This window comes from Haliaeetus albicilla, chromosome 6 (assembly GCF_947461875.1).
Source record: "Haliaeetus albicilla chromosome 6, bHalAlb1.1, whole genome shotgun sequence".
In the NCBI taxonomy this organism is placed as follows: domain Eukaryota; kingdom Metazoa; phylum Chordata; class Aves; order Accipitriformes; family Accipitridae; genus Haliaeetus; species Haliaeetus albicilla.
Genome location: NC_091488.1, coordinates 35,196,220 through 35,217,615, shown reverse-complemented (window position 1 = coordinate 35,217,615; position 21,396 = coordinate 35,196,220). Strand labels below are relative to the sequence as shown.

Here is a 21,396-nt window from a genome sequence, read left to right as displayed (position 1 = left end):
ACCCAAAATATCAACATATCTAATGGCCTGAACTAACAACTTGGTGCAGAAACAATTACCATGGATTTTTATCCACACAGATACTGTGACTGACTTCAAAGGTGGGGGGGGAGGTGGAGCACAAGTGTACCATAAGCGTAATAAGCCATCTAGCTTACCAAAATAGTGGGGTGAATATGTACGTGCTTAACAGCTCTGGTGTTAGCTGGAATGATACCAAGATGAAACACAAAGATAGAAAAGCCTTACTTTCTTCCATTAACTTGAGCGCAAATCATCCGGTGTGTTACATGCAGCCTGAGACCTAGCACATCCTTCCTTTTCAACCGTGGTGCAAATTTTTAACCAAGTTAAAGACTCTCTGCTTGCTGCTGTAAACCTCTGGTGCAAATATCACTATGAGTAATTTTTAAGAGCATTATTTTGCAAGAGCAGATGCTTGGTATCCAAGCTAGAGCTGAATAAGTGGTGCAGAAGAAGGGCATGAGTGTTCTTTTCAAACTTCAAAAGGCACCTTGGTCTTTACCTCCTTTTTATCTTCTTTCCCGCAAACCTGAGCATGAAGCATAATCACTTTTTTGTGCCAGCGTTGGGAGGAAAGCTTAGCATGACAGAGTTATACGCAGTTATTTGTGAACAAAAATGTTTGATTTTGATTGGGTCGGTCACTGTTGATCATTTGTTATTTCCATTGATTAATCATGGACAAAAGCAATATGCAGTAACTTGGCTATCCAATCATCCCACCAAGAGAAAAACAGTGTGTGCTGTATTTCAATATTTTCTCACACATTATTTGTGAGAATTCTTTGTAAAAGGAAAACAGCCTTCTCCTTCTGTCTTCCACAAAAACCAAACACACACACACAAGTATTCACTTGATTTTGGTTAATAATAGCTTTAGACATTAATGGTGCTCAAAGAACTTTGCAAGGAGATAGAGTGAACTGGAATGACAAACTGAATCCTTGGAAGGATACTCTTAGAAACTCAGAGAAAACTTGTCCCACAAACATTCTTAGCTTTTACCTGGGAGAAATTAACCTGACTCAGTATTATCTTCCTAACAAACAGATCCATTTTGCATGTTTCTATCCTAGGAAAACCTTCCTCTTCTCCTCTTTGTTTATATTCAAACCATAATTAAATCAAAGTCAGACTAGAAGCAGAATCCTGGGAAAAGGAAAAATAAGAGAGCTGATTGTTTGTTTTATTCCCCCATTTAAGAGACAAACACACAGTGCAAATACCCGTCCATTGATACGGGCTGTGTTTTGAATTCTGGCATTACAGGGGAGCATCCATAGGTTCTTCTTAACAAAAGGGAAGTCTTCCTGAAAGAAAAAGGAACAACATCCCGGAGGGAAGCTAGAACTGGGACTGCATGCAAAACGGCTGTCTGGAGAAGTCCTTGCCATGTTTATTTATTTACATTAATGGAGGCATATTCTGTAAAATCGTTTTCTACAGTTAGTGCCCTTCTCTGGCATCTTTCTGCAGAAGCAGAATGATCTAGTGCAGCATATGTGAGGACGTCTGGGCTTTCAAGTAAAACTGGGATGGAAGGAGTAACAGGATCATTGCGAGGTGCGTTAGGCGCTGTCCTCTGAGCGTTCCAGGGAGGGACAGCGTTGTCATAAACTGTGTTGCTGTGCAAGGCCTGCATTGGGCTAGCCGTGGAGCAATAGTAAGGTGAGCAGCTTTCTTCTGAAGCTTCAGTTGTCCCAGCAGCTGCTGGACTTCTGACCTGCAGAGAACAGAACAGGGTACAGCTCTGTGCATATCTGGCTGTTGCCAGTGCTCCTGCTAAATACGAGGCGTGTAAGATTTTGTTGAAGTTGTTTTATCCCCTTAGAACTGCTTTTGAGCACAGATGAATTGGATTCACCTGGTCACTGGATTTCATATTGATCTTTGAAATAAAGTTAGAAACCATTCTTGTATCTCATGCCTTTCTACATTTCCCTTCCCAAACTCTCGCATCTTCTCTTGCAAGATGCCAGCTTAACACAAACTGATTCATCATTTTGTGAGAGCTCTCCTAAGCCACTCATTCAAGGTTTTCCCTTCTCAGTTCATGAAATCTTTCTCATTTTTCACCTCCAAACCCCAGAGTACCTTTTCCTCATTGCCCCCATTCTCCCATTTCTTGATCTCTTGCTTCTTATCCTCTTTGTCTTATTATTTTCCACAGAAATCTTTCTCCTTCTCTAAAATCTGTAAGTTCCTCTATAAATTCATCTCTCTCTGATGAAGTCCTCTTTTGACATCCATTTTTCTAGGAACTTAGAATGTACTGCTTTTAATTTTCTTGCCTCCAGCTTGCCTCTTGGGAGCTCTGCAACCTGTTTGGTGCCCTTTGATTCCTGCCAACACTACCCCTGTGACTGACAGCTGTCAGCTCTAGTCACGTCTTTTGTGTTCTGCCTTCTGCCCATCTAATTTCTCTGAAACTGATTGCAAGACCTGCGTGAATTCCTGCTAACCACATATGAAAGCCTTTCTTTTAAATTATTTTCCTTACTCTTTGGGTCATTTTTTCTCTTACGCAGACAGCCCAAACCAGATCAATGAGGTGCTTTAGGTGCCTAAACTCTTACTGGAATGGTACTTACAAATTAATACGTTTTAACAGGAATTTAGATGCCTGAAGTACCTTTGTGTTCCTTCCCTCAGCTCAGCCACGGTGATATCTCACACCAGGCAAGCTGTGCTGTTTGGGTGCCAAGAGGGTCACTAAATCTGTCTCTGATTCTGTGCCACGTTTTGTACTACACAAAGATTTGTTCTCAGTGCGTGGTTATGCAGGATGTGGTCAGGTTTTGATGAAGAAAAATTTAAACATACCAGGCTTTCTTTTCTCTGTTGGGTTAATGGAGTTCTCTTTTGCTTTGCTGGGAAAAAGAAAGGGAAAAAAAAAAAAAGTTTCAATAAATCAGCAGTGAGAAGGCGCCTTTCTGCTTATGGAGGGAGTATTAATTACTATAGGAGTCCTTGCCTTGTTGAGTGGACCTCAAAGAATAAAAATCTATTTCCAAACTGGATTTGGGAATAGCTATTCTGGTAAAAGCTAACCAACACAGAATGATATATTTATAGAATAAGTTTCTGTGTTCCGCAGAGCTCTTCTGAATAGGAGCAGAAAAATTCTTAGCGTACTTATGGCCAGTTTTGTCTGTGTTCAGTGAACTGGGTGGGGAGGAAAAGGCAAGGAAAATCCTAAAGCCATCCTATGAGCAAACATGTTAAATTGTATTGGAAGATAAAATAATTTCATTTTCCTAAACATAAAAAAAATCCATGCAATTATAATAGGCAAATGCGAGATCACTTAAATTAAGATATGGGTGACTGCAAGTTCCATTCTTGATTTAGGACATGGCAGCTGTGTAAGTGTTCGTGTAAAGCAGGAGAGATTGCTAATGTAATTATTCAGTAATTTAGAGGGAAAACTAGGAATATAAAACATAACTGGATAGGGCTTGACTGCGTTTGCATGGCTAAAACTCTTATTTGTTTCTAACTTGATTATATGCAAAACAGGAGAAAAAGTTCCAACTGTTATAAAGTCTGAGATTTTTATTTGTTCTTACTTTACTTCCATCCCTTTGTCTCTGGAAGGGAACAATACATGGGGCAAATTAACTTCATAAAGATTCAGTATCCTAACTGGCACATTTGGCAAGGACATCTCAGCAATCAGTTGGGGTAATTATTAGGGGATTTTCACAGAGCTTTGAATGCAATTTCTGTGAAGCTGTGAAAAGGAGTGGAATTAAATGCATACTAGGCAAAAGTTAGATGGTAAAACTACTTACCATGGTACCTCCTTAGACACCAAAACATGCATACAACAATGAATGGACAACATAGACCCACGGATGCTGAAGCATAAATAATGTGCAATATCTTGTAGTTTCCAGATCCTTGGGATTCTTCCGAGATGCTAGTGGTATCTAAAATTGCATTAGCATGTATTAGCGTAGAGAAATGTTTGACTGTTTTTTTGGTGTTGTTTTGGTTTTGGGTTTTTTTTTTTAGCATTAGGTCTTTCTGATGCAACTGCCTTCTTAATGTACTTAAACATTCTGTAACTTGGTATAGCATATCACGAGATAACCTTATCTCCGTGTCTCCATGAGCATTCTATGAAGTGTGAAGATACTGGAAGGAAAAGTGCATGGGAAAATGTACTTGATGAATGATGCATGGCAGAAGGCTGGCAGAAACAAAGAGAGGGTCAGAATTAGAGCACTGCTCTGAACTTCCAATATATTTTTGCAATTGTAATTGTGAACAATAACCAACTGTGAGTAAAAACCGTATTTCAGGTTGTGTTAAAGTGATGGTATAGCATGATTCCTAACACTTTGTAAGTATAAGCCAGATATTACTGGAGCATGTCAGAAGTGTAGAGTATACCACCAGGAGGTAATTTGATTGGCTTTGGCCCTTTTATGCTGAATGCTGGACAGTCCTAGCCTTGAAAACTGTGACCCTTGAGAGACTGTATTTTGTTCGAGTGGGAAGAAAGCAACTGTGGTTTAGCAATGAGTTTAAATTTGTCTTGACTGCACAAAACACTATAACCAGAAATTCATAGCAATACAGATTAGTTCCTTTCTCTTAAAGAGGAAATAAGAATCAGAACTTACTTTCTGGTGAAATTGTGATAAAGTTTGCAGACTTTTCTGAAAAAGAAAAGCACGACAGGGAAGTGAAACAGCAACCTGACATTTTGCACAGTAGTAGTGTTCTCTGCACCACGTACTCATGTCTTCGCACGGTTCCCCTTCAATCTGATGACAGAAGAAGGAACAAAATGCAACAAGCAAAGGGTAGGGTGTTTTGGGGGGAGGGGGAATGATATGCTGGTCTCCTACTGCCAACAGAGTAATTCTATCTTTCAGACTTCTTTGGCATTCGAATAAAAGACCATCAGAACGTATTTCAATGGAAACTTGCATCATGAGCTGGGCATATACTGTGTCTGCTAGCACATTACAGCCATAAATTTTGATGTTGCTCCCTCTGTTGCAGCATTTCGTGTGGCAATAAACAAGGTTTTAAAGTTCATTAACTTACCAGGAGAGGAACTGGCCACAGAACGTTACAACTCAGTTGCTGGGGGTCAGTGGGACACTAAGGCCACACAGATCACGTTCTAGCTGCAGAGCAACATTGAGGAGCGCAGACATGGCTCATCGTAATCTAAACTTGGCATCCCAGCTGCCTAAGTCAATGTGAAGGCCTCACTTGCACTTAAGATCATTTAAAGCTATTGTAATCTTTCCCACTCCTGAACTTCTTGGGGTACAAAATTATACTTCCTTTCTGTTTGTTGCAAGAGAGATCATTCACAACAAGGCGCTTGAATTGCTTTGTCCTCTTTACTGTTGTGTGGCCTCATCCACTGCTATTACCCAACCATTTGCATACTGTCTAGTCCGCGTGATGTATAGCCAGGCTGTCCTCCCACCATCTTTTTTTGCTCCAATTGATATTTTTTAATTATCAAATAGTCCACTAACGGCTGTTTGGTGTTGGCAGCTTTGCTTTTCTCTTCCAGATCCTCCTGTTACTTATTTTGTTCTTTCCTTTTGTTTCTATGCTGCCAAGAGGCAGGATAGAGGCATTAAGGAGGTGGTAAGTACCAGCACAACTGTGCTACCAGTCAAACATGTTGGGAGAAGCCATTGTCCAGCATGCATGAGCTTTTCTGTACGTGGCATCCTTTTGTTTAAAAGGGCTCTTTCATAATATAGGGGCCTCACCTTCAACAATAACCTGTATTCCATGGCTCTCACTGGACAAATTGTTCGCTGTTGCTCGACAACGATAAAGTCCACTGTCATTCTGATGAATTGAGAGAACCTCCAGAGTAAACACGTTGGACTTCCATTCTGCTTTGCCCACCTCCAGCTGCACACACCTCTCCACCTGCATCTTGCACCACTGCATGACTGGCTTTTCCTTGCAGTAACGAACCGGGCAGCTTATAGTCAAAGAGTTCCCGACATAAATTTTGTACTGGGAGTGTCTTTTAACTTGAATTTCAACTGCACAATTGGTGGCATCAAATCCTGAAAGAGAAAAAAAAGGTAACAAAAATTAGAGAGGGGGGGGTGTCTGCTATATACTCCCCGTAACACTAGTAACAATTTCTCTTCTCTCTCATGACTTAAGACTTCCCTTGTCTACTTGCAGCAGATCTGATCTCTATATGGGACAGCGACAGCAGATAACATCAAGACTATTGGTTCTTTCATTTTTAGGAGGATTGTTAAAATGCACTTTCTCCCTCTGATATGATTTTTTTCCCCCCTTTTTTCTTTATCTCAGTCAAGTTAGAAATTTAATAGTTTGGAAAGAAAATACGTAAAATACACATAGCAAGTTTTCCTGTGTCATCCTTCTCACAGACCTTTTCTGTTACTTTTAGATTTACTTCAGATTATTGTTTGCTTCACAATTCTTGTTAACCTACAGAAGTAAAGGCTTTTCTTTGGTAGAGGTTTTTTATAATTGTAATATTGAAAAGAATTATATTTAATGCAAATATACCTTGTCTCTTTTTATTTTTGTTACATTTTGTTAAACAAGTCAGTGTTCAAGCTATGGTAAGTCACCTTAACTCTGGGTCTTGGTATTGAATGTCCTGACCTTTTATTAAAGATTCATGTTTCTCGTGGTGCTTTATTTCTCTGGCTACATCAAAGTAACAAAACCTCTGATACGTATGTGCTCTCTATGTCCCTGCCCTGTCTTACAGTAGAGTGCTTCTGCACTGAAGAGAGTGATTGCTCACAAGTCCAGAGAAAGAAATCTTAAATAGATCTGTACCTCCTCATTGATAGAGGGAAGTAGAAAAAATGGTAAAGTACTGTGAAGGGAAGTTTTATAGGGGGAAGAAATGCATAGGGGAGGAAAGAGCAGTGTGAGGAGCAGAGGGGTCTGTCTGTCAGGAGCCAGTGCTGTTTGAAGGGATGAAGCCTCTGGGCCCCTGGGCAGCCAGGGCACATAGCGGCAGCACCAAACGCCTCCCCTCCACCGTCAGCTGGGATTTCTTATGCATGTGATATAGCAATCCTTGTGAATGCCTGGATAGTATATTCAAGAGCTTGGGATGACCAGATTAACAGTTTTCATTTATGACCTCTAGTTTGCAAGTCTTTTCTCTACAAATCTCAGACTACTGCACTCCATAAATAAATTGTAGAGCATTCGGTAATACTGGGTTTTGAGCGTGTGTTCATAGCCTTCTTTACAGCAGAGCTAACACTTTGCTGCTGTTGATTTTTTCGGTTTGCTTTCTTTAAGGCGGCTTTGGGAATGGGCGTCTAAAAATTAGGTGGCTCTCATCTGCCTCTAAACCTAAATCTTTAATATTGTTCTCATTTTGCCCTATCAAATGTGCCTGATCTTGCTTGATAACGAGGAAGAGGCTATTTACTGTAAGGCTGTTATTTGCAGCGACTGCAAGAAATTGTGGTCTCTGATGTACCTCTGCCAGGTGCGATAGAGAAACTCATCTGCTCACAGGACTTGGTATCCTCGGAAGCTTCTGCTTTGAGGGGTCCGAATCTGAAATCATCCTTATATACCAACTTTCCCTTAGTCAGGATGGCTTTAAATGAGGCTTGAAGTGGCAAAAGCACACAGGTAAGCAACTTGGATAAGGACTTTAAAATTGGCCCTTGCAGAAGGGGCAAGTGGAAGAAATTTAGATAATTTGGATGGAGATGAGAAAATGAACAGGAGGACAATAGCTCTGGGTATAAACAATGTCTTTTTACTAATGAAAAAAGTCTGGATAAAACCCAAGGGGAACTAGAAGCCTTAATTCATTCAATATCCCTAAGAAGACAAGGAAGGAGAGCAGCAGAATAAAAACAGTTGGGTTTGGCAAAGAAAGCTTTAGTAAGTTTGGAGACATGGGAGATAAGAACCCATCAGATGTGAATACAAATGAAAAGGACATAAACGGAGTGGGTGGTCCATCCAATAAATTATGAGAGTACAAGCACTAAACATCTGCGCTACAGCAGTGCGGTAAACTACTATCTCAGCTAAGTCACGAGCAAGCTTTTCACTGAGACAAGAAGGAGGCCTCCAAAAGCATAAAGAAGGTCAGGTTATTAAGGAGGGGCATAAAAGAACAGAGCAATCATTACAGAAGTCATGGCAGAGAATGAGATGCACTTAGGAAAACATATCAAGTGTAAGTGTATTGATTGTAAAACTAAGAAAACATTAGTTCACTAGTTAGTGGCAAGAGAAAGCTATCAATAGGTTACCAGCAGTAAATTAAATTTACCAGATAAATTAGATAAATTATTTGTAACAAGGCAGGCTCAATTCAAGAGGGACATGCAGTAACCTTTGTGTTCTGCCAAGGACTGGTAAGTGTAGCCAGGTCTTGTCCAGTCTTTTGCACTGCTCTTCAAGAAAGAAGGGGGGCAATGCTTGGAGTCTCTCCAAGTTGGAAAGAAGCCAGCAAATACAATGAACACGATAAGAAGGCCATAAAGGAAAGCTTGAAATTCTTGGGGTTGTTTCACTTAAAGAAAAGCAATGAGAGGAAAGCACATAATAAAATCATGAAAAGACAAAAAAGAAGAATGAAATAATCTGGATTTTCATGTTTCTGTTAGGTATGGGGAGAAATAATGGGCTAAAAGTGAAGTAAGGAAGGTTGATTACATAGTTTGAAAGACTTCCTAACTGTGAAAACAGTAATACTGGAACTGGTTTCTGTGGAAGCTTGTAGACACTGAATCACTGAGCGCCCTGAGGACTAGCCTACACTGACATCTGTCAGGATAACATAGCTGAATTTGCCTTCCAACCTACCAGTGTATGCAGTCATGTCGACAAGTTCATGGACATCAGATCCATAATGGATACTGAAAGGACTCAGGAAAGATGTACATGCTGACGTCCCCAGTGCAGCTGTTCCATTGCAGGGGGGACAGGAGAGGAAGGGACCACAGAAAGTGGCTGTGCTCACGTGCTCTCCCTGAACAGCCTTACTTCTTCTTGCTGCCAGAGACAGAGCACTGCTCTGTGTAGGCAGTACAGCATTTCTCACGTGGCCTCCACCGATACACAAGATCCACTCTCTGCCACAGCATTGCCTCAATAGTAGGTCCTGATTATAAGTAAAGATGCGGTGTACAGGAAGAGATATTCTCCCAGGGACCATCCATCTGGATGCAGTAGCAATAGCAATATATTTAATATAACATTTAACATATTGTATGATATTTAATGTGAATAAAATAATTAAATGTAGTATTTATTATATTATACATCATATATATTTTTTTAATGCAATGTATATGATGTGGCAATTATATCGTGATAGCCACAGTTCTAACAGGTAGAGCTTGGCCATGTTCACAAGGTAGCATTTAGGTGTTAGGTCAGCATGTCCTTCCTGCCCAGTCATCTAGTCCCTTTTCTGCTCCCCTCAGTAGGTTCATTCTGAAAGATATATTTTTGGTGTGAAGCAGGATCACTTATCTTTCACTTAGACTCTTCCATTTCTGATTAAAAGAAAGCATAATTTGGTTTCAGGCAAGAAGGTCATAGCTACTTTGGTCATACTGCAGTAGCAGCACATGGTTATCGATAGTCTGAAAATGGAAACTAAAAGCTCAAATTAGAAAGTAGAGGTTTCAATTATTTCAGCAATGACTGCCATGGAAGATAATGCTTCAGGAAGTATCTATAAAGCTTGGATTGTGCCCTGATAGCAGCCTTCTTTCTGATATAGTCTTATGTAACAGGTATTTCCAGAAAGTTGTGCAGGTCTCTGCAGAACAGATATTTTCTGATATCTTTCATCTAATTATTTTATCATATAGTTTTATCTTTTTCAAAATCTCTTTTGGGAAAAAAAACCAACCAAACACCAAAAAACACCACCCCCCCCCCGAGCCCCCAAAACAAACCCCAAAACTTTTCTAGAAGGTCCAAAAAGTCCAATTTCTCTCAAAGCTTTAAAATAGATTTCAGTGACACTCTCTCATTCAGCATCATTATTAACCAGGGAGAGGGGCAGGAATTGTTGTACCTCTTTCATTCTTATCTTTTTCCCGTGCAGGGATGTCATGTTTTCCTTGATTTTGAATCAACTGGTGCTTTTACAACAAAGTATACATCACTGCCTACTGTCGCTTTTGGAAGAATGACCTGATGAGCATTGAGCAAATTTTGTTCATCCAGCAGCATTCGCTTGGGACAGGGTACAGTCACAACCCTCATGAATTCCGATGAACATTAATTGTGTAAGCAGTTGGAAGGGAAAATGTCTTATCAATGTTAAATATTGCTCTAAAGAAATGATTGCCTTGCACTGGTCAGTGAAACGTAGGGTAACACTCGGTGGCAGAACCTCCCAGAGAGAGGGAACAGGGGTGATACTGGGTGCAGAGAAAGTTTTGAATTACTCTCCGGCCACATCCTGAGGGGGAATATAGAAACTGCCTGAGCAGAAGCCTTACTGAGGTCTGGATATACTTCTAGAGTAGTTTTTGTGCAGCCTTTGCTCTGCAGGTGAGCGGTATAAGCAGTTCAAGTGTTATATGCGTGCACTGATACCACAACAAGAAACTTCCCTCCATACCAGTTCCTGCACCACTACCAATTAAGCCATAAGGAGCTATTCCACTGCTAACAAAGGATTTACTTGGTTTGTTTTAAAAAGAAAAGTTCCTCTGACATTCATATTACTTGTATTACTTTTGGTCATATAGTATATTTTTAAAAGAGTTCAAATAAAATGTGCTAGTACATCTCTCAGTCAGGTGAGCTTGAACAGTGTTTCTCCTTTTTCCCCCAAGCACTTATGGCAACATGTGCCACAGTTTTGCTCCTTCATCTTCTGGTGGTGATCATTCATTTTTGGTGGTGATCATTCACGTCTGGTGGTGATCATTCATTTTTGGTGGTGGTCATTCACTTACTAGTATAATTCCAATATAATCAGGTCTGGTTAAATTATGTTTCCAGAGCAAAATTCCCTGCTGTTGAGCAGGCCTGATTCCAACACCCTTGCTTTCTCCAAAAGGTTACCTATGGAATGTACCGCCGAGCTTTGGGAACTCCACGTGGGAAAACTTGTTCTGCACTGGCCACCCAGCGCAGCAGTGTCACTGCCTGCCGCGATTTCTGAGCAGAGGAGCCCTCCTGTCCCAGGGCCCCTCAGAGGCACTTTCGGATAGAGGTTTGCGTGGTTACAGATCCACACACACCTGTTGGTGCTTGGCCTCCGTTCCTGGCTGCTGACGCAAGTGTAAGTGTTTGGCAGCCTCCTGTCAATTAACCCCAGCATATAAATCCTCTTGTTCTTTTCTCTTTAAATAAGTGGGGGTTGAGGCTACTGGCTTTCACTTGGTCTTCAGTTTCCTCTAGTTTGTAGAGGCTTTTTTTTTTTTCTTTCTTTCTTCCTTCCTTCCTTCCAGTGTAGCTATGGACTTGATAGTAGAAATTTAGCTTACTGAAAAATGATTTAATTTTCTTAGTTCTCATTTGTGGATCCCTTGGAAGAAGCCTGTGGGTGCTAGGTAAACATTGCTATTTTATTCAGTAATTTTTTTTTTTTTTTTCTCTCCTGTCAGTCAAATAGAGCAATCTTTTGAACTTCCTAACCAGGAGCTATATGAGCTACTGCTTGCCTTTCAGTGTGTATGAGAATTTGTAGACCATCTTCAGAGCCTGCAAAAGGGCCTTCCTTTCAGAGGCTTAAAGCAATTGGACTTCAGGCTGCCTTTTAATTATTATTATTTTTTAATAGTTACAAGACAATGCTTGGAGCATGAAAAATAATCACCATTGCTTTTGTATGTTTCTGTGACTTGTTAATAACTGATGACTGACTGACTCGAGCTTTAGTTTTTCAAATTTTTGCTAGGAAGAAACCTAGTCCTTGGCAAATGTTATTAATTGTCTATTTGGGGACTTTCTAGAACAGAAGAGATGAGTGAATAAGAGTTAAACATTTTTTCTCAGGCTTTGGGAAATTCTTAGTTTGAATTATTTTGAACTTCAATAACTAAAAATCTGGGCTAGAGAAAGCCTTTTCCTATAATCTGGCCTTTTATTCTCTGGCACCTCGCCTGGCAAGAAACTTTAAGTGGATAAAAAGCAGTGGAGAAAATCCTTTTAAAAACAAAAATATTTGGGAACTTTTTTATATAGAATAAAATATTTAAGGCAATCTTTTAGAATATCTTTCACAGATTTCCTGTAAGGGCCATTTGGCAAGAATAGGGGTCAGTGGAGATTTGGGATTAAATAACAATATAAACCATAATATCCTAGAGAAGGAGGGATTTTTTTTTTTTTTTTTTAACAGGGGAAAAAAAGATCAACACACCTGATAATGAGAGAGAACCTTTTCTTTTCATTGGTTGTCATTAGAAAGACAAACATAAACTTCAGTTAATGAATGAGCACAAACGTAGCTTGGTGTACTTTTCCTGTGACAGTGTAACGTCTTTCTATATGCTACCTCCTGTGGCTTATAGAATCATTTAGGTTGGAAAGGACCTTTAAGATCGAGTCCAACCATCAACCATGCCTGCTAAACCATGTCCCTGAGCACCACATCTACGCGTCTTCTTAAAGACCTCCAGGGATGGTGACTCTGCCACATCCCTGGGCAGCCTGTTCTAGTGCTGGACAACCCCTTCAGTGAAGAAATTTTTCCTAATATCCAATCTAAACCTCCCCTGGCGCAACTTGAGGCCATTTCCTCTCATCCTGTCACTAGTTACTTGATAGAAAAGACCAACACCCACCTCACTACAACCCCCTTTCAGGTAGTTGTAGAGAGCGAGGAGGTCTCCCCTCAGCCTCCTCTTCTCCAGACTAAACAGCCCCAGCTCCCTCAGCTGCTCCTCATAAGACTTGTGCTCCAGGCCCCTCACCAACTTGGTTGCCCTTCTCTGGACACGCTCCAGCACCTCCATGTCTTTCCTGTAGTGAGGGGCCCAGAGTCAATGGTAGAGACACTGTCTGCCAATTATATTCTGTATGTGCAAGGACTTTCCAAGATAAATTTAACTACTCTTTCTTTAACACTCTTATGAGCTGAGACCTGCAACCAGTTACAAGGTCTTATACTGAGTCTTAAGTTTTCAGTGTCACATATATGGGTGGTCATGATGAAAATCTGAATGTGCAGTTTTCAAGAGGGTAGAAGAATCTGTAACATATAGAAGCTTTATACATCAGCTTCAAACCTGCACTCCTTGGTAAGATTCAGATTGACTAAACGTGCATTTTCTTTTAGATCACTTGAGAGCGTGTTCCTGAACAGACTGTGAGAAGCCAGGCTCTATTGCACCAAGAATTAATTTGCACAGGTAAGGAAAACCTTCCGTACAGTGTACGGCCAGGACAAGGATTTCAAATGGAAGCATGTATTCCATAATTTGTACAATAGGGAAATACCCATGACGATACTTTCTTTTACAAAAAATTATTTTAATTTTTTTCTCATTCTTATTTTCTAGAAAACATAGTCATGACATGACTCATTAAGCAAACAAAAGAGGTTTAATGGAGATGGCTTTCCATTTACCGAACTCAACCCATTAGTAGAAAAATAATAGCTAAAAATTGAGCCTTCCAGTCTTTGAATTATAAATGGTGTCATTCACACCTGGTCATCTAAGAACTTGGAACAACTCCAGCAAACCAGGGCTTTATTAACTGAAATTTTAGAGGCATTTGTTTTCAAAGGGATTTATCTTTACTTTGTTTTTCCTTCTCTCCTCCCCTTAAAAAAAAAAAAAAGGAACAAGGGATGGGATAGAATACAAGTCATATGTATCATTCTCTGAGGCAGATAATGGCTGAGGTATAAAATGTCAATTATTCCCCCCAAATAAATGTCTACAGTTAGTTTTGAATCCTACGTTTGGGTCTGTCTGTGAACACAGTGAAGCACTAGTAACGGTTTTAACCCGGGTCCAATGTTCTGGGAAGTTTCTGACTAGGGCCATAGCACAAAAGCTACACCAGAAAGGGCATTGATTTGTTGGAGTTTCACATTTAACGCTGAGATCTTCATGACTTTGTTAATTTTAACAATGAAAAAGGAAATGGGCTGTGAGGAGGACTCATGGAAAAATATGCTCCCTTCTTGAATTTAGGTCAGGTGTATTTGGAAAGAGAAGTGCTTCAGAAGACATATTAAGTGATACATGGATAGGCCTTTTTCAGACTTCTCCGAGCTTTAGAGAAGGCTTTTCAAGGAATGATGTAAAATTTTATTTTAGTCATTTTACATATTTATATCACAATTTGGATTTTTTGAGGATGTCATTTCACTAACAGAAATTTAATTTTCATTCTCTGTCTCTCAATTTTTCCCATGTCACCTGAGAGATACAGGAAGGTACTTTTTCTATTTACTTGGTGTACAGTGAAGGATTTTCTGGGTTTCTTGTTGTTTTTCTGTGGGTTTTTTTTTCTGACAGTGCTAATATTTGTAAAGCTGACCTGCTTGCTGAGGTAGCTGACAGAGAGTTGCGTCATTTTTTAACTACTTCTTGACGAAAGCTGTGTAAGTCCAGAAAACATGCCTTTATAGTTTGATGACTGAAACTTGAAGACGGAACGTTTCTGTTTAGCCGAACGTTAGCACGTGCAGGCTGTCCCACGGAAGGTCTAACAGCAGGGCGTTATCGGAGCCGAGCACCGTGCCCGCCATCCGTGGGCACCTGCGCGCATGCTCAGGTACTGGCTGGGGCTTCTTGGAGCGAGGGCAGGTTTGCTGGGTTTTACTTTCATTGGGATGAAATGCCTTGTTCACTTTGCATATGCTGTCCAGGCAGCAAGGACCACTCTTTGTGAGACCGCATGGGAACAAACCGTTCTTTGGTGTTACAAAGGAGACGGGGTCTAACTGGAATAAAGTTACTGGGGTGAGGTGGGGAGAAGGTCCTTCTGCTTGTGACTTATCAGAAACAAGCTCACTTCTCCTTTCCCAATTTAGAAAAGATTTGCTGGTTATTGTCTTTGTGTATGAAATCCAAGTGGTCGACTTTGTTTCTGTTAGGAGTAAGGGAAACTTTGGATAGATTTGCAATGTACAAAGCTTAAATAATTTGGCTTCAATTTTCAGCTTACTTCAAAATAAAAACCAAACAAGCTTGGAAAACTTATGGCTAAAATGTAATTACATTAAAAAAACATTTACATCATGGTTCTGTAGAGATTGACTTGCAAAAGTTTTCTCTCTGTAATGCTCCTATAAACATGATTCTGATATTTGTAGTAATATAGGTATATAGAAAGAAATAGCATTGTTCTCAGAGGAACCCAAGTAGTTCTGATGTAGATCAAAAAAATAAAACCTACTAAAATAAATTCTGTGTAAACAAGATACATGCTGTTAGTAGCATAACAGAAATTACTTTCTGTTTTAAAAACAATATCTAGGATCCTGGCAGATGAGTACGGAGGGTTCGTCTGTGTATTAACTATACAGGAAGATGCAGAGAGGTGATTGTGTGAGGGACTAATAGCACAGGCAGACATAATGAAGTGAATAGAAACAGTAGCTAACTCTTACAAGAAAAGAAGATACTTCCATTTAGGGTACAAAGGAGGTTATCAGCTCTAGATACACCCCCTTCAGAAGCATGTTAGTTTATTCATTTGAAAATCAAACGTAAAGCAGTTCAGTAGCTGCCCCGAGCTCAGATCACACCCTGATTAAGAAACAGCTGCATCTAATTGACCTGGTAATTCATGTCTTTTAAGCTAAATGTTTGGGTTTCCCTTCCCAGGCAGATGCTCTGAATGCTTGTTTAACCTTTCCTATTAGTATTAATAATGTGCTTTATTCATAAAAACAAGGAGTGTCAAAAGATGCAGAGTTAGTCATGCATGTCAACTAAGCTTCACACAGCCAATTCAATTTGTTTGTGTAATTTTAGCAGTGCCTTGTAACAAATGTTATTTTGATCAATTTACCAGTTGATGTCGGAAATGTGTCAACAGCAGCTGAGCGCATCCATTACAGTAGAGTATATCCTTTCTGTACGACTGCCTTCCTTTCAATACTAAGATTTGTGTCTCCTATATGATATTAGCAGGGCGGAACTTGAAACAAAATAATCTGCAGTAAAAAAGTTAGGAATATACTGGGCACTGTGTAGTTCTCACATCAGTCTAAATTAGGAGAACCTCTCTAGTTAAAAACTGTGGAGTTCAAAGTCGAAATTGAGATGAAAATTAGATGGAGTTAAGTTAAATAATTGAAGGTACACTTGTCTGGTAAGGACAATTTGCTGGATCCAGCTCAGACCTAGTAGGATTCCTGGATTTCAAGCAGAGGCTTGAATGCTGCCAAACCCCTTGAAGGCAGAGCCTTTGGCCACAAAGCAGGACGTATTTGGTCCCCGAGTGCGAGAGTTCTGGTCTAGACCATTACCTAATATTTCTCAGTTATTATGATCATCGTCTTTAGTTGAATTAGAAGTCTCTGATACGGTAATAAAATAAGACACAGATTATATACAAGGTACACTAAGCACTGCTTTGGTTTCTGTTCTCCCCCCACGATGTTTAATAACTACAGACAGGTTAAATTGTAAGACCACATCTTACCGTAAACTTGATGGTTGCTCTCAGCCAGCATTACTAGAAGGATGTACAGTAAGATCCTTTTTATCAACATGAGTGGAGGAGCCTTCATTCTCTGGGGATGGTAGAGAGAAGAGGTTCCACGGGTTTAAAAAGTGCAGTTGAGATGGCCTGTTAGGTTTACCCTGGGTATATGTCTGAGCTGATTCCCTTTTCTAGTTCTTCTGTCAAGACAGTGCTGAAAGGGGCGGGGAAGCAATGTATTTGCAAAAATCTGACGGGTTACCCAGTTGTCTTTTTTTTGTGTGGTTGAAACGTGAACTGCTTGATCATTTCACATCATCTCAGAACTCCTCTGCGATTCAAGGCAAAACGTCTTTCACCCTTCTCTGGCTCACCTTAAAGTGTAACAAACATAGCTGCAGACTTTTTTTTTTTTTTTTTTTTGAAAGATGCTTCTGCAATTGAGGCTTTGATTTTATAAGCAGTGATATAGCAGAGAGAAAGGATGCACAACAGTATCTTAAACTTGCTCAGTTCTTGTGTATTACTCTAATTCAACATTAACAAATTAAGAAGCTGAACAAATTTGCTATTCACAAGCAGGTAGATGTCAGAAACATGTCTGAATAGTCTCAATTTGCATTAGATTATTTTACAGTAATATGCACTATAAGAGATGATTGCTTCTACTATTTAGTCTTAGCATCCTCATAACAAGGCCAAGTAATCTGGGTTTGGATTTTGTGGTTTCTTTTTCAGCATGTCCTCGACACCTTTTTCCCCTAAATATTTCTAAAACTGAACCATTTAGCTGAACCTTCCCAAAAAATTCTGCCAATGCAGAGTTTCTTCATAAAGTTAGAGCCAAACTAAGGTTGAACAGGGATTTTGTATATAGCAATTATCACATTGCTTATAATGCAAGCACAAAAACCACAAATAGAAACCAGGGAAGAAATTAATGCAGTTATGAAATCCTACATTAAAATGGGGAGATTTAGACTTGAAATTAGGAAACGTTTCTTCACCAAGACAGTAGTCAAACACTGGAACAAGCTTCCTAGAGAAGGGGTCGATGTCCCAAGCCTGTCAATGTTTAAGAAGCATTTGGACAATGCCCTTAATAACATGCTCTAACTTGTGGTCATCCAGTTGGACTAGCTGATTGTTGTAGGTACCTTCCAGCTGAACTATTCTATTCTAAATATTTCAAGCTTTCTAGACAAAAAATATGCATATTATTCTCTAATAAAAATGAAATCCATCAGGATTTTTTCAAAGTAACGTTTTGGAGAAAATAATTGAACAGCTTTCCAAAATTTCATGGTTGGAAGTGTCTGGCTAAGTACATGATGATCAGGAGAATCATAATGATGTTTGTGAGAAACTGAAATAGCCTTACAAAAATTACAATCCAGCCGAAATGGAAAATATTTATGAAAGAAAACTACTTGAGTATAACTGCACACACAGCATGCTTCCACCTGAGACTACGGACTAGTACCGCGGATTGCATTTCTGTGTGGGGAAGACATCTAGTGGCTGAATCCACAGCTAGCTTAGATAGTAAAATTGGTCATTAAGGGATGCATTTCCCGGCTGTGTAACTTCTGCTTGCATCGATGTTGAGTTATCCAAAGTTTATGCTAGGAATGTAATATTGGTAGTTGCTACTTAATCTCTGTATTCTTATTAGAAGAACTGTTTTGGGCTGAGTCCTTTGCTACTGACTGAAGCTTTTTAATAATACAGGGTTTTGTTCTCTGCGGTGTTTTGAGATTGGCTTTCTGGGTGGATGATTCCTTGTTGGTAACTTTGTGGAAGTATTCTGAACTGTAAGACTGGTACTGTTGTACATTAGCCTTTTGGGAGAGGTAAGGTGGGTCAGAGTGGCATGAAGGTGCATGGATTCCCTGTACTTCATACTGTATATGGCTTGTGAGGATTCTTTGTGTTTTTAATAGTAAATATCTTGGACACTCATCTATATTTTGGAGCACCTTTCTGAGAAAGGCTTTGGCAAATGTGACTTCTACTATCACTGCTGACACTTCATTACTTCATTTATGTCCTTTCTGCTTAGGAGTAATGTTGTTGTGGGATTTTTTGGGGTGGGATTTTTTTGAGAATCTGCCTGAAGATGGCAAAGAATCTGAATTTTTCATGTTTTCTTGTTAAGAATTTATTACCTCCTTGAGACATTCCTGGGAGCTTTTTTATTTTTGTGATATTATTAAGAGATCTTAAATGAGATCTTTTAGATCTCCAAATGGTACCTTATATTCTAATTTTTTGAGAAAATCAGTCCCTGAATTTGAGACACTGAACTATTCCAGTTTTCCTTTAAAAGCATGTTTCAAGGGAGAGTAAATACGAAGTAAATATAAAATATCTATTTACTAAGGGAAGGAATGAGAGTCCTAATCTAAAACCGTATAACTAGGAGAGGGAGGAGCATATGCATTTAATTTCAAGATGAGATATCATTTGAAGATGGCAGAAAGAAATGTCACTAGATGGCACTGATTTCCACTATCTGCAGTAACTCAGTAACTTCTTTGCTATAAGCAAATCAGACCTCAGCTGAATCCTAACAGACACCAAGTATTTAAAGAACTAAGAGAATTCAATGCAATTCAAATGCAACAATTAGCACAGTTCTCTGTGTGTTGGATACTATTTTCAGGAAGAGGCTCCAAAAATATGGAGTAAAATTTGGACCTGAGGATTGCTATCAATAGAAACTGTCTTCAACGGATTCAGTCCACCTTGTCATGCCTGCTGATTCTTTACTGAATGCAAGGGTGGGGGAGAAAATCTATGCAACGTTCCTTCTGTTCCATCTCAGTTTTTCTTCTGACAAGACCAAGGTTGTGTTTTGGAGTTGCATTTTCCCTGTTTGCAGATGGTTAGGCATTGGCCTGTAACCACATAGAGAGACACAGCATTTAGATAGTGGGCTCCAGTAAGCCTACAGAAAATTACCTTCATAATGCTACATGAAGAAGCTTTAGTATCTTAATGGAACAACAATAATTTAGCTCCTTGCCTGTCACTAGTGATCACGCAGGTTGTGGTAGTATGTGCTGCCGCGTGAGCTCTGGGTGGCTCCTGCAGCCTGTTCTCCTGCCTTATTACTGCAACTCCATCAGCTACTTCATTACTATGCAAGTCCTTTCCTTTTTCTCGGTATGAGATTCTCTGCATCTCCCTGCTTTTTCCTGAGCAATTTCAGTTTAATGAGATGACCTAAGCTTTGTTAAATCAAAGAACACATCTTGAACCAGGTTCTAAAGCGCAGACTGGGCATGGGCCTGGGTGATCTCACAAGGGGTGTCAGTTCCTTCCATATAGAGCGGCTTAAGAATCTGCCCAGGGTTTTGCTGTATGTAAAACACTTCACTAAATGTAAGCATCGGTATTCTAGTTATTGGACTCGTCTTACGGTAATGACAGGCTTCAGAAATGAGGGGAGGGAGGAAGCGTTTTAAAGCTAATTACAAAAGAATTGAGGTAAGGAGGTCTCATTTACTGCAGTGAAATCTAATACTGAATTTGGGAGCTATTCTGTACACCAAAGAACAGATTAAAAAAACACTTGAGGCAAACCAGTATACAACCCCCCCCAAGAACCTCTAAAGCTCCTAATTATTTTTCTTCCAGCTTTGAACAGAACTGCTGAGCGATACCCACTCTCCACTGCATTGATGTAAGCTACTCTACGTTAGAAGCAAATGCAAGATTTCCTTATTTTCCTCAGAGACACAGTAGTTTCTCACTGAACAAAAGGATCAGATAGGAGGAAAAAGTAGAAGTATCCACTGAAAGACAGTAGAAACTTCCTAATGAATGTGTACTCTTATTTTAGTGTATTCATGGAGCACATATCGTATGAGAATACTGGTCATTTCACTGCACTTAAGTAATCCACTGCGTTTACTTCCCCTTCCTGTGCACTACTAGACAGGAGAAGACACATAAAGAGAGCTAAGTACTTAGATACACCTAAAACATGAATAATTTTACACTGCTTGTGGTTGTTTGGTTCAGCTGAACACAGGCTTTGCGTACCAACTGAAACCAGTGATCTTCCTCATGTCCTCCTCTAGGTCTAGCAGAGATCTTCTAGCAAAATAGATGTTCTTTTGCAAGACTAAATCTTCAGAAGTTTCTGGCTTCTGAAACCTAAAGTGAGCATGGAATTGGGACACTCAAAAGCTGAACTCGGACCGAAATAGCTATTCAGCAATTATAATTTCTATTTTATGCTTAATTTCCTATTTTATAGAATAGAACTGTATTGAGTATACCTAATACATAGCATTTAGCTTCAAGGGCAAGGCAACACCAGTCTTGAGGCTGCCCTCTGTCAAGCCTGGGTGACAGTTGTGGTAGCTCTCTGTATCCTATCTCAGAGCCTGCTCCTTGTGTTTTCACTTGTGAGATGTGCTATCTGCTTTTAAATATAAAAGAAGTGGCCTCTACCACCAGAAGACCCACAAATTCCAAACCACTTGTAGAAAGAGAAAAGTGGTGGGATGGGCAAAAAAAGAAAAAAACATCCTTACCTGACTTAAGCAGAACTGCTACAGATTGCCTATCCTCCGGTCTCTGCTGTCCAGCCTATGTAAATGACAAATGTCAAACCTAATTATCAGTGTAAATGTGCCCTAAAAGCAGTTATGTATACTTCATCCTACCGCATCTTGGATACGGATATTTTCCATTAGGAAAGTAAAATGTCATTGTAAGAATTTAGCATGGCTTAATTACTAAACTTTAAATACA

General features: G+C 39.7%; 1 protein-coding gene across 1 annotated transcript; it reads right to left on the bottom strand.

Moving 5' to 3' along the window:
- Nucleotides 1-1,420: 1,420 nt before the first annotated feature.
- BTLA (B and T lymphocyte associated) lies at nucleotides 1,421-21,387 on the bottom strand. Its single transcript, XM_009914741.2, has 7 exons — nucleotides 21,177-21,387; nucleotides 16,630-16,720; nucleotides 5,775-6,083; nucleotides 4,656-4,691; nucleotides 3,819-3,956; nucleotides 2,848-2,894; nucleotides 1,421-1,747 (listed from the first exon to the last, which is right to left on the bottom strand). The coding sequence occupies exons 2-7, from the start codon at nucleotides 16,715-16,717 to the stop codon at nucleotides 1,421-1,423; spliced, it is 945 nt and encodes a 314-aa protein (XP_009913043.2). The 5' UTR covers nucleotides 16,718-16,720; nucleotides 21,177-21,387.
- Between the last annotated feature and the right edge of the window lie 9 nt (nucleotides 21,388-21,396).

Coding starts and splice junctions, on each gene's coding strand:
- BTLA (XM_009914741.2), bottom strand. CDS start 16,717: ATGAAGGCTCCTCCACTCATGTTGATAAAAAGGATCTTACTGTACATC. Junction 6,084..16,629: donor GAGCAACCATCAAGTTTACG/GTAAGATGTGGT, acceptor TTTCTCTTTCAG/GATTTGATGCCACCAATTGT. Junction 2,895..3,818: donor GTGTCTAAGGAGGTACCATG/GTAAGTAGTTTT, acceptor TCTTTTTCCCAG/CAAAGCAAAAGAGAACTCCA.